Source organism: Rattus norvegicus, chromosome 7, assembly GCF_021556685.1.
Source record: "Rattus norvegicus strain SHRSP/BbbUtx chromosome 7, alternate assembly SHRSP_T2T, whole genome shotgun sequence".
NCBI classification, from domain to species: Eukaryota; Metazoa; Chordata; class Mammalia; order Rodentia; family Muridae; genus Rattus; species Rattus norvegicus.
Genome location: NC_141540.1, coordinates 123,321,776 through 123,335,029, shown reverse-complemented (window position 1 = coordinate 123,335,029; position 13,254 = coordinate 123,321,776). Strand labels below are relative to the sequence as shown.

The 13,254-nt window shown below is 49.4% G+C and overlaps 1 protein-coding gene across 5 annotated transcripts; it reads left to right on the top strand.

The window, feature by feature from the left end:
* The first annotated feature begins 1,563 nt into the window (after positions 1 to 1,563).
* Positions 1,564 to 12,740, top strand: Cenpm (centromere protein M). 5 transcript variants are annotated; one of them, NM_001130504.1, is given in 6 exon segments: positions 1,564 to 1,687; positions 2,092 to 2,171; positions 4,561 to 4,653; positions 6,866 to 6,945; positions 7,355 to 7,446; positions 12,325 to 12,728. In NM_001130504.1, coding segments are annotated over 6 exon segments (543 nt in total). In that variant the 5' UTR covers positions 1,564 to 1,630; the 3' UTR covers positions 12,466 to 12,728.
* Positions 12,741 to 13,254: the final 514 nt, after the last annotated feature.

The window sequence follows — 13,254 nt, the reverse complement described above, 5'->3', positions numbered from 1 at the left end:
TGCTTTCTTCTGTAACTACTTCTGGCTGGAATTAGGATGTTGTTGTCATGGCCCAGGAAGGTTGGAGTTCTTGTCAAAGACTTGGAGGGAATTCAGGCAGTTGGGCATTTATCAGAAGCATCTGGTTTGCCGACCCAGCTGAAGAGACAGGGCGCGATCACATTGGCTGGCCTGGTTCACATCAGCTTTCATTACATTAAGTCCAGGGCTCACAGCCCTTTGGAGCAGTTTGTAGTGTGTTAGCGGAGTCGAAATCTTCTGAGGCAGATACAGATTAGGGACAGAAGTTAAAGTTTAAGAACTTAAAGAAAAGTCATATGAGAAGGCTAGGCTGACTCCATGACAAGCTTCAAATTGGCAGTTTGGGAGACTAGGCCTAAGAACTGGGCAAGTCCAGGCAAGCCCAGGTAGGTCAGTTACTAGAAAAAAACAAAAAAAAATCTCAGGCTTCAGGCAGCTACTCAGAAACAGCCCTGCCACCTGACCTGAGGCAAAGACTATTGTAACAACGGTTTCTAGGCTTCCTCAGCTGCTTCCTCAGCGACAGTTTCCAGACCTCAGTTTCCAGCCTCCATGCCCAGGTAATGGAATGTCCCTAGAGATGGAGCAAGTTATAGGTCACCTACCCTGGAATCCCCTAGTGTGCTCACTTGGTTGTCTCTCTCTTCTGATAATGGGAGACCCCAGCATGCTGGATTTCTACAGAACAAAACACTCTGCGTTTACATACAGATTTGAATCTGGAATATCATTCTTCAGCGAATCTTAGACCCTTACACATGCATTTGTAACTTTCAGGCCCATAGTCCTGGTACCTGGGGGAGGGAAGGAGTCCCAAGACCAAGGGAGAGAGAGATCACACCCTCAGGAATAGACAGGTGGAGAAACTTAGGCTGTATTTATCTGGAGAGATAGCCAACCGTTAAGAGCACTGGCTGCTCTTACAGAGGACCCAAGTTGGATTCAGAGTATCCACATGGCAGCTTACAACAGTTGTTACTTGTTTCAAAGTTAACTGATGACCTTCTGCGGCACTGCGCACAAGGTGCACATGTAGGCAAAACACCCATACCCATAAAAGAAAAAAATTAAAAATTAAATTGAAAAGCTTTAAAAATTTAATAAATCTTTAAAAAATAAAATAAAATAAACGAGATAGTAGGGGCTGGCTGGAGAGATGGCTCAGCAGTTAAGAACACATGCTCTTGGGGTTGGGGATTTAGCTCAGTGGTAGAGCGCTTGCCTAGCAAGCCCAAGGCCCTGGGTTCGGTCCCCAGCTCCGAAAAAAAAGAAAAAAAAGAAAAAAAAAAAGAACACATGCTCTTGCTTGGGGCTTGATTTTGGTTCCCATCATTCAAGTCAAGTGGTTCAGAACTGCGTGTAAATCCAGTTCCAGGGACTCCGACTCCCTCTTCTGGATTCTGCAGCCACCCCCACTCTCAAGAGCACACGCGATTAAAAATAAATCTTGGGAATAGGGTGTGGGGGCAGAGAGGTAACGGTTCCTTTAAGAGTGGCAGCTCAGAAAGCCACGCCCGGACATGCGTATCACGCCCGGCCCACTGGAGGCGGGACTTGCGGCGGTTTGAAAGATCCGTGCGCTGAGCTGGGTGGCTCGGCTGCCGCTAAGATGTCAGTGCTGAGGCCGATGGACAAGCTGCCCGACCTAAACAGGGCTACCATCTTGGTAGGTGCGAGAGGCGCCCCTGGGCTGGCTTCCCTCAGCCTAGACCGGTGCGCTTCCTCAGCCTCGGCGTGCTCAGACAGCACGGGGCGGGCGGGCGCATTGTTCTGGACCAATGGGAGCAGCGGCTCGCGAGGCTGAGGGACGCCTCCACCAATAGGCGCGCGGCTGATTTTACCACCGGGCTGAGTGGGCGTTCCAGTTCGAACTTGGCTTTCCCGCGTTTCGAGACGGAGGCCTGCCGATCCTTCCGAGGTTGGCTCCTTAGGGGTCCTCTTCTCGTGAAATGGCGCACTCTGAGCTACCTCTAGCTGAGTTTGTACCTCCAGGAGGGATTCAAAGTGCGGGGCCCTCCAGAGGAGCCGCCCTGCTCGGGTCTCCACCTGCCTGGTTCTCTCCCTTCGCAGCTGGTGAGCACGGAGGATGCGCTTCTGCAGCAGCTGGCGGAGTCGGTGCTCAAAATCGACTGTGCGACCGAGCTGAGGGTGTAAGTTGCCGAGGTTGTAACCTGAACTCTGGGCTGGCCTAGGAGGAAGGGAGCCGTCGGGAAAGGGTCCAACTCCTAGATGTCATCAGTCTGCCCACGGTTGCCGAGCTGGCTCCTTTACAGGCCTCTGCAAACGTTCATATCTCATACGTGGTTGGGTGTTTTCTCACTGAGGCCCTAAGTTTGGACGTCAGCATCTAAAAACAACGCGGGGGGGGGCAGGGGAAGGTGTTTTGGGGAGGTGCTTTTGGTTTCTTTTCCTCTTGCTGTGATAAATACCCTGACAAAAGCAACCTATGGGAGAAAGGACCTGTTTGGCTTTCTAGTTGCTGGAGAAGTCGATGCTGCGGGAATTTGAAGCATTTGGTCACTGTATCCACAGTCAAGAGGAAGCAATGAAAATACATAGGCATGCTACTGCTTAGCTGATTTTCTCCACACTTAAAGACAATTCAGAATCCTCTCCTAGGGAATGGTGCCACTTGTAGTGGGCCTGCCTTCCTACCTCAACCCAATTAAGAAATTACAAACAAGGGCCGGAGAGATGGTTCAGCTGTTAAGAGCACTTTCTACTCTTCCAGAGGCCCTGAGTTCAATTCCCATAAACTACATGGTAGTTCACAACTACCGTCTGTAATGGGATCCGATGCCCTCTGCATGTGCATGCAGATAGAGTACTCATACATAAAGTAAATATTTAAAGACATTATAGTCCCTCACAAGGCATCTAGAAAGTTGAGACTCCCCAGTGACTCAAGGTGACTCTAGATTGTTTCAAATTGGCAATCAAAAGTAACTATAACGAGGTGACCAAAACCCGGGGGAGGAGAAAGTAAACACCATTTCAGAACAACATGAGAGGAGATACTTGTAATCATAGCATTTATGAGGCGGAGGCAGGAGGCTCCAGGTCAGTCTCTGTTACATATCCAGTTCCAGGCCAGCCTGGTCTACATAGACAGACCAAAACAATGAGAGAAGCCCACCTGTTTACTTGTTTCTGGTCCCCACCAGCCATACAAGCACAATAAGAGTTTGACTTTTTTTTTTCTTTTTTTTGGAGTTGGGGACCGAACCCAGGGCCTTGCACTTCCTAAGCAAGCGCTCTACCACTGAGCTAAATCCCCAACGCCTTTTTTTTTTTTAAAGATTTATTTATTCTATATAAGTACGTTGTAGCTGTCTTCAGACACACCAGAAGAGGGCACCAGATCTCATTACAGAGGGTCGTGAGCTACCTTGTGGTTGTTGGGATTTGAACTCAGGACCTCTGGAAGAGCAGTCAGTGCTCTTCACCGCTGAGCCATCCATCCATCCTGGTGTGGTTGTGCACGCCTTTATTCCTAATGCTTGAGAGCCAGAGACAGGAGGATCTCTGTGAGCTCAGGGCCAACCCAGTCTACATAGCAAGGTCCAGGACAGCCAGAACCACATAGAGAGACCCTGTCTCAAAAAGGGCAGGTGGGTGGGGTAGGGGGAGGAGGTAAGATGGTAATAGGTTAAGAGTACCATTGCTCTTCCGGAGGTCCTGAGTTCTATTTCCAGCAATCACATGGTAGATCATAAAGGTATCTGACGTCCTCTTCTGGCATATAGGTACGCATGCACACAGAGCACTCCTATATTTAAAAAAAAAATTTTTTTTTAAAAATAAAAACAAAAGAGAGGGGTTGGGGATTTAGCTCAGTGGTAGCGCGCTTGCCTAGGAAGCGCAAGGCCCTGGGTTCGGTTCCCAGCTCCGAAAAAAAGAACCAAAAAAACACAAGAAAACAAAAAAACAAAAGAGAATGCCATATATACAAAGAATGGGCAGCAGAATTCAAGAAAAGCCTTCAGGTGTATGTTCGACAACTAGAGATCAAGCCCAAATAAAGACTTAGCTGAGCTGGAGAGATGGCTCAGTGGTTAAGAGCACCGACTGCTCTTCCAGAGGTCCTGAGTTCAATTCCCAGCAACCACATGGGGGCTCACAACCGTCTGTAATGGGATCCGATGCCCTCTTCTGGTGTGTCTGAAGACAGCTACAGTGTGCTTATATATAATAAATAAATAAATCTTTAAAAAAAGACTTAGCTGAGCTCATGAAGACAACTGGGTGAAGCCCATATCTGCCTCATCTACCAAAGGGATTCAGTCTCACCCCTAACCACCTCCATGCAGCACCCCTCCCCTGGGCCTGCTCCCTCCAAGCCAGCAGGGTTTGAGTCCTGTCACTGTGGTCACTAGTAGCCCCTCCTAGCAGAAGAGTCGGTCTAGAGGGGCTTGGGCAGAACTGGCTCCATCCTGCTGGGCTCCTTCAGAGGCAGCTTCTTCCCCATAAAGGACAGTGTGTGACCAGTCACTGTGAGCTGGGTATGTGTGTCTAGTCCTGCAATGTCTTGTTTTTCAGCCACTTGGCCAACTCCCTGCCTTTGCCCTCCAATGCGAATCGGCCCCGAATTGACCTGATTGTGTTTGTGATTAACCTTCACAGCAAATACAGGTGAGAGCCAGCACAGGTCTGTAGTCTGGGCGAGTGCCACAACAGTAGCCTTGGGATGGGAAGGCAGCGGGCAGCGGGAGGCTGCCAGGGCGAGGAGGGAGGACTTCAGAGTGTGAAAGACAAATCCTGACAGTGTCACCCATTCATCTAGTTAATGTTCGCTGAGACGCACCGTATACACCTAGCAACAGAGAAGGAAACACCCCTGCCCTTGGGGTCCTCACAGCCCACCTATACCTGTGTACCATGTGCATGCCCAGTACCTGAGCATCCTACCCGCTACAAACTGCAGTGACAGACAGCTGTGAGCTGCCATGTGAGCGCAAACTCAGGTCCTCAGGGAGAGCAGTCAGTTCTCTTAACCTTTGAGCCAGCCCAAATCCTACCCTTGTTTTATTTATTTTGGTTGTAGCACGGTGATGTAGAACACAGGCCTTTGCACCCTGTCCTGTGGGTGAGTGCTCTCCTGAGGTTTTCACACTGGGGATTAAATCTCAGCACATGACCTCGTGGATACACCAAACCGTATCAAAACTACAATAGCCAGGAGCTGGACAGTACTAGGACAATATTTGAGAAATATACTACTGTTTTTAAACACACCACTGTATTTGCACATAAAAGAAAAGTCCTCTAAGAATTACACCCAAATTGGCAACAGTTTCATCTGGAGAATTGGCAGCGAAGGGTGGTGCTAAGAGAGGGATTTTTTTTTTTTTTAAGATTTATTAATTATATCTAAGTACACTGTAGCTGTCTTCAGACACACCAGAAGAGAGCCTTAGATCTCATTACAGATGGTTGTGAACCACGATGTGGTTGTTGGGATTTGAACTCAGGACCTCTGGGAGAGCAGTCAGTGCTTTTTTTTTTAAGATTTATTTATTTATTATATCTAAGTACACTGTAGCTGTCTTCAGACACACCAGAAGAGGGCATCGGATCTCTTTACAGATGGTTGTGAGCCACCATGTGGTTGCTGGGAATTGAACTCAGGACCTCGGGAAGAGCAGTCGGTGCTCTTAACCGCTGAGCCATCTCTCCAGCCCTCAGTCAGTGCTCTTAGCCACTGAGCCATCTCTCCAGCCCAGATTTTTTTTTTTTCTTATGTGTATGGGTATTTTGCCTGCATGTAAGTCTGTATACAGTATTGTGCGGGGCCCATTGAGGCCAGAAGTGGGCATTGGCTCTCCTGGAGCCAATACGGAACTGAGTTAGAGACAGTTGTGATTTGCCATTATGGGTGGTGGGGATTGAACCTGGGTCTTCTGGAAGAGCAGAAGTGCTCATAACCAGTAAGCCATGTCTCCAGTCCCAAGAGAAGGATTCTTATTCTGTGTGTGTGTGTGTGTGTGTGTGTGTGTGTGTGTGTGTGTGTTCATATTTTGCTTGATTATTTTATAAGCATTCATGAACTTCTCTCAGCTAAACTAGATTTTAAAAAGGATATATGAGGCTGGACGGGTGGCTCAGTGGTTATGAAAGTTTGGTTCCCAGCACCCACAAGAGGTTCACAACCTTCAGAAAATCTGGCTCCAGGAGATCCAGTGCCTCTGGCCTCCACAGACACCTATATTTGTGTACCTAAATTCATGCAAGCTTCTGCCTATACATACTTTAAAATAACAACAACAACAATAATAATAATAATAACTTTTAAAACTAAAACTGCGGGCTGGAGAGATGGCTCAGTGGTTAAGAGCACTGACTGCTCTTCCAGAGGTCCTGAGTTCAATTCCCAGCAACCACATGGTGGCTCACAACCATCTATAATAGGATCAATGCCTTCTTCTGGTGTGTCTGAAGACAGCTACAGTGTACTCATATATAATAAATAAATAAATCTTAAAAAAAATATATAAATGGGGGTTGGGGATTTAGCTCAGTGGTAGAGCACTTGCCTAGCAAGCGCAAGGCCCTGGGTTCGGTCCCCAGCTCCGAAAAAAAAAAAGAAATGAAAAAAAATATAAATGAAAAAATAAAAGTGCAGGGAATCTAGCATTTGGGGTATAAAGACTGGAAAGCCCAGATGTTCAAGGTCATCTTAAGGCTAGCCTGAGGTACTTGATATCTGGACACAAAATGTACATACACCATAAATTAATGTCAAAAACAAACAAACAGATTTTTGCTCAGCATTCTGGTGTGTGTCATAATTCCACGTGTGCCTTTGTCTCATGGTTGTTTCCTCACCTGCCTTGGCCCATCCCAGCCTCCAGAAAGTGGAGGAGTCTCTGAACCATGTGGACAGCAGCTTCTTCCTGGGAAAAGTGTGCTTCCTTGTCACAGGAGGTAAGCTTGGCCTCTCCCTGCTACACCCCTAGCTAGAGCGGTAGCTATAGACCCTTACTGAAGTAGCCCTCAGAGAGGTTCTCCTTACCTGACTACTGGCTTTTTTTTTTTTTTTTTTTTTTTTAATGTATATGGCTCTTTTGCCTGAGGAGGTCAGAAGAGGGTATGGATTCCTCTAGAACTGTAATTACAGTTGCAGATGGTTGTGAGCCACCATGGGTGCTGGGAATCAAACTCGGGTCCTCTGGAAGAACAGTAAGTGCTATTAACTGCTGAGCCATGTCTCCAGCCCCATGTAAGAACGTACTTTTGAAGGTGGACAGTGATGGCACACACCTTTAATTGCAGCCCTTGGGAAGTAGCGGGCTGCGGGCAGATGTAGCCTCAAGTATGCCTGCCTCCTTTGCAGCTGGACGGGAAAGCCACTGCAGCGTCCACCAGAACACAGTTATGAAACTGGCCCACACCTACCGAAGCCCCCTGCTCTTCTGTGATTTACAGGTGAGAACCCTGCTCATTGCAGCCAGTATTATGATACAGTACAAAGAAAGGGCGGTGAACAGACAGGAAGCTATCAGGGCCGCTTCCTGAACAGTCCCCAAGTCTCCAGTTGAGGTGACACCTGACATGTAATTGTGGTTTGAAGCTTAGCTCAAGTCTTATGTGTGTTTGAAAGTCCCTGTTAATATCTCACTCTCCTGCTGGAGGATAAGTTCTTAGAAGATAGGGTGTCATGTTTGCCTCATTAGCCAGCATATCCTGGTGTCTTCCCTCCAGTCAGAGTGCCTGATGCCATCCTAACCTCCGTGGACTTCAGGCCTTGTCTGTAGCGTCATGTAGTGTCCCAGGACAGGACACATAGCAAGTAATAGGGACGTTTGTTAGATGGGCAGTAATATAGCTGGGTGTGTTGCTTCCGTTCTGATAAGTTTCTGTACGTGTACTCACTAAGTGAGCCCTGGCTGGCCATACACGGCACGTGTGCGTTTTCTCTCTGTTGTCCTTTTTTACTCATTGTACATCCCACTCACTACCCTTCCTCCCAGTCACTGTCTCCCATTCTGTCTGTTTTGTTGTGTGTTGTATGCACACTGTGTGGTAGAATATGTCGCTGTGCATGCCCAGAAGCCAGAGCAGGATATCAGGTGTCCTTTATTTCCATCTGCCTAATTCCCGAGAGCAGGGTCTTCACTGAACATGGAGCTAGACTGACGCAGCAGTCCTCCTGCCTGCCTCTGCTGCTCCCTTCCCTCAGCGGTAGCAGTTACTAGCATCCACAGCCACACCCAGCATTTGACGTGGGTGCTAGGATCTGGGTGCGTGCTTTACACTTACTCACTGAGAGCTCTGGAGCCCAGAGGTGCGTGCTTCGTGGATACGTGGTGTTCTCCAGGAGCAGTTGATGTATGCTCCCTGGGAGAATTACTGAAGGTTGGCTCTCTGGACCTGAGCTGTCCTAACCATGGACCTGATTTTCTCAGTTGCTCCAAGAGATCTTTTGTTAGTTTTGAGGTTTGTTTTGAACAGTTACATTCTGGATCTAGCACCTTTTCCCAAAGATAGTGGCTCAGGGAGAACCAAGTCAGGACAGAACCCCACACATCCTGTGGTCTGGGGTTTCCTGTTACGGGGCTGTGGACTGCACCAGTGACTGCAGAATCCAGGTGATCTAAAAACTTAGATGCAAAGTAGAACTTAGCCTCTCCCTGAAGCCAGTCTTATCTGCTTTGTGCATTCTTTTGCCTACCCTGACTCCCCATTTCAGTAATAAGAAAGGACAGAGGGGAGAAAGGGAGATAGAGGTCTCTGAATAGCACTACTACTAACACCATAACCAATCTCCCTTAACAGACACCACCCACCCTGCCCCCTCAGCCCCTAGTATATAAACGCTCTGAAGAGTTCCCAGAATTCCAAGCGTCACGCAATCGCAGAAACTATCTGCAGATGACAAAACCACGCCTCAGCTAGAGCACAAGACAAATCATAGTCAGCTGCTGTGGACAGTCAGTCTAAAGTGGTCCTGTTTCCCGCACCTGGGATTAAGGCGAAAACATTCTTTTTTTTTTTTAATATTTATTTATTTATTTATTTATTTATTTATTTATTTATTTATTTATTTATTTATTATAAGTACACTGTAGCTGTCCTCAGACACACCAGAAGAGCTCATCAGATCCCATTACAGATGGTTGTGAGCCACCATGTGGTTGCTGGGAATTGAACCCAGGACCTCTGGAAGAGCAATCAGTGCTCTTAACCACTGAGACATCTCTCCAGCCCCAAGGCGAAAACATTCTTATATTTCTGTGATTTTTTTTTAAAGCAATCAAAAGTCCAGAATCCTCACACACCTCCACAGCACCATACTAAGCTGTGGCTGAGATTGAGCTAAATTAGCCAAGAGTGTCAGCAGGAATGGCTAAGTTGGCAGTCACCAGCAGACAGTGGTGCAGCGGCCGGGTGCTGGCTTATTGGTCGAGAGCACTTGCTGCTCTTACAGAGGACCTGAGTTTGGTTTTCAGCATCTGCATAACAGCTCACAGCTGCCTATAACTCTAGACCTGGTGTCCTTTCCCGTCCTTCTCAGGAACCAGGCGCACACATGGTGCAAACATGCACACAGGCAGAACCCCGAACCACGAGGTACTGAGGCTTAGGTAAGGGCCTAAGGTCAGGGCCAGCCTCCTCATCTGCACCTGCCCTATCAACAGTTGTTTTTAGAATCCCTGACCAGATGCAAGGTGGCACCCGGTGCTCTCCACACACCTGAAGTGTCCCACGCCAGACTTTCCTCAGAAGGTCATCTTGCTCAGTCACACAGCTGTCAGTTAGGCAGCCGGTTACCAGCTCTTTCCCATTCTGGCCTGCTTCCCCAGAGTCACCTGGCACCCTCTTCTCAGTAGTTTTATTTTGTTCTGGAGTCATCTCTGCTCCATAACGGAGGTACAGGTGGTGGTTGTGGGGCCTGCTGACCGGATGACAGGAGCTCGTGCAGCTTCGCATATGGCCACAAGGTGGCAGGCCACACCAGTTTTTGAGTTTTTCTTCGGGCTGAAAGCGGGGAATAGAGCAGAGCAGAGCATATGTCCCTGGGACACATATGGAAGGAGGACAGAGTGGAGTTCTTGCAAGTCATCCTCTGATCTTCGTGTGTGAGTTTCTCTGTGTAGCTTTGGCTGTCCTGGAACTTGCTCTGTAGACCAGGCTGGCTTCCAATTCAGAGGTTCTCCTGTCTCTGCTAGGGTTAAAGGTCACCACTGGCCAACCTTTTCCTTTTTTTTTTTTTTTTTTTTTTTTTTTTTTCGGAGCTTGGGACTGAACCCAGGGCCTTGCGCTTGCTAGGCAAGCGCTCTACCACTGAGTTAAACCCCCAACCCTCACTAAATGTAATTTTAAAAAGACAGAGGGGGGTTGGGGATTTAGCTCAGCGGTAGAGCGCTTGCCTAGCAAGCAAGGCCCTGGGTTCGGTCCCCAGCTCTGAAAAAAAGAAAAAAATAAAAAGACAGAGAGGAAAGCCCTGGGCCAAGTGCGTAGAGGAGAGCAGAGGCTCCTGTGCGTTTCTGGCTGGCTACAGCTCCCGCCCAGAGCACAGGCCTCCATCCTTCAGTTGAAGAGCCCATCTTCAGACTGTTGGTCCCTGCACATGTGAGTTGTCCTTTTCAGGGCGTACTCTTGTCTTATCAAGTTGGAACCTCACCGTATTTGGAGGCCTTTGTGTAACAAGAATTGCCAGATCTTTTCTAGGACACCCGTGATCCTGCCCATCAGATATTTATATTATCAGGTACAACAGTAGCAAAATCACAGTTAAGAAGTAGCAGAAAAGTAATTTTATGGTTGGGGGTCACGACCACACAAGGAGCCATTACAAGGTCACAGCATCAGGAAGGCTGAGAACAGCCGTTCTGAGGTGTGGGACTCCCCTGGTGGCTGTTGTCTACCAGCAGGGTCTGTGCCTGTGCCTGGCAACACAAGCAAGCGCTGGCACAGTATGTCTTCCAGGACGACATGGGCACAGTCATGGCTGTGGTCAGGGTAGGGCACGTCTGCACAGGGCGTGAGTGACAGGAGGCCGCTGTGGCACTCAGGCTAAAGCAGCAGGAGGTGGAAGACCTTTGAGGAGGGTCCTTCAGAACAGCTCACATGCACAGTAGCACCGCTGTAGGCATTAGGCACGGCACAGGACGGAACAGTGAAGTACACATATATACATCCTGCTGAGCTCTAGTCAGGACCACAGACAGGCCACTGGGGCTTGCTTGTTTGCAGTGTAAGAAAGAGTCACTGGGATGGGAGCTGGGGCTGGGGCTCTGTGGGTAGAGTGGACACTGAGGCAGGAAAGAGCCCGTGTCTCAGCAGTGGACGTGGTGCTGTCTGGCAGAAGAGTGCTGGTCATGAGTGGTAAGTGCAGGGGCCTAGAGCGTGCTGTGTGTCGAAGGTCCTGAGAGGCCTGGGCAGGAGTAGCTCGGTGCTGGGGTGTGGAGCAGTGGGAAATGTCAGGTCCTTGAGTCAGTAAAGGCTCCGGCTTTTACTTGGAGTAAAACTGGAGCTGCTGAAGTTTGGAGCCTAGGAGGCCTGTGGTTTTGCTGTGGCTATGAGAAAAATGGAGAAAGAGGAGGGCAGAAACGAGGACAAGGTTTGGAGATTTTTCTGGAAGGGTTGAGTGGCCTGGATTCATTGGTGTCCAGGAGAGAGTGACATGGGGCGGCCCATAGTCCTTGCTGTCTCCTGGACAGTCAACAGAATGTGCTGGTAGTCAGATGTGAGGTGACAGGAAGACAAGTGAGAGACGACTGAGGCTTCCGGCATGGCGGCTAGCAACATGGCGCTGCTGCCTGTAGAGACGAGGCAAGGTTGCAGGAGTCGCTGACTGGAAGTCAGGGCTGACAGTGCCCTGAGGTCGCTGGTGGAGCGCTATTTGCTTTTCCACAAATGTCTGTAAGTGTCTCTTACTGCCTAGAACTCACTGATTCAGGGCCCAGACAGCTTTTTACCCCCAGGGCCCTCCACCCCATTACAGGGACTATTTGTAGGTGGCACATCCTGTCCATCCACCCTTTTGTCCCTGTGGCTTCCTACAGTGCCTGTCAGTGGCTGGATCTAGCAGTTGTTGAGGTCCAGCCTCTGCAGTGCCTCCTCCTGACCCTGTGCTTGACAGTGTACTTGGCCTTGCTGTCTTGCTTGTCCAGTCCCCCATCTCCTCTTGATCAGGGCTCAGCGTCGGGTCTGCAGAACGAGGTAGGGGGTAGGAAGCTGCCTGTAGGGATTGACTACAAGGTCCCCTGCAGTTCATCCTCCAGCTCTACCTGAGAACCCTCCCTGAGGAGGGCCAGGGCCAGCCACCCCCTCACTGCTGTTCTCTGCTCTTCCCTGTAGGTGGAAAGCTTTCGAGCTGCCATGGCACAGCGCCTGGTGCGTGTGCTGCAGGTCTGCGCTGGCCATGTGCCGGGTATCTCAGCGCTGAACCTGCTGTCCTTGCTGAGGAGCCCCGAGAACCCCCCATCCAAGGAGCTGTGAGCACTGCTGCCCTCCACGGTTGGTGCCAGCTCCCTAAGCAGCCACGGTTGGTGAAGACCAGTCAGGGCCTGAGAGGCCCAGAGGCAGCCTGCTCACTGCAGGACTGAGCTCCACCAGGGAGTGCTGGGCAGGAGAACGGAGAGAGACCAGCAGTCGAGACCCCACCAGCCTCCTGTCCCTCGTCTCACCCCACAGAGGCCCTGTCCCCACCTGTCTAATGTCATATATCCACCGAAGGTTTTGGAACAGAGAGCCATGGCTTTAAAAAAAGAAAATGTGTCTCATTCCTCGCTTTGACTTTGCAGATGCAGAAACTGACTCAGTACAATTACGGGGGCAGAGTGTGGCTTCCAGGAGCCCAGGGAAATGTCATGTGCTAGCCCTGCTTTTCTTACAGCCTGGCTGTTGCTCCCTGGTGTAAGCGGAGATGGTTCTATTCATGTTGAGAGGATTGAATGAAATGGCAGTGGCTTGCTGCCCAACACTACATTGCTCCCTACGACTTGTCAGTCTCTCTGTCAGCTCACACACGGTGCCATGCCTCTCACTGCAACACCAAGGCACTCACCAAGCTAACAACCATGTTTACAAAAACAAAAATAGATTGAGGGGCTGGAGAGATGGCTCAGTGGTTAAGAGCACTGACCACTCTTCCAGAGGTCCTGAGTTCAATTCCCTGCAACCACATGGTGGCTCACAGCCATCTGTAATGGGATCTGATGCCCTCTTCTGGTGTGTCTGAAGACAGCTGCAGTGTACTCACATACATTAAAAAAAAGAAAAAAACAG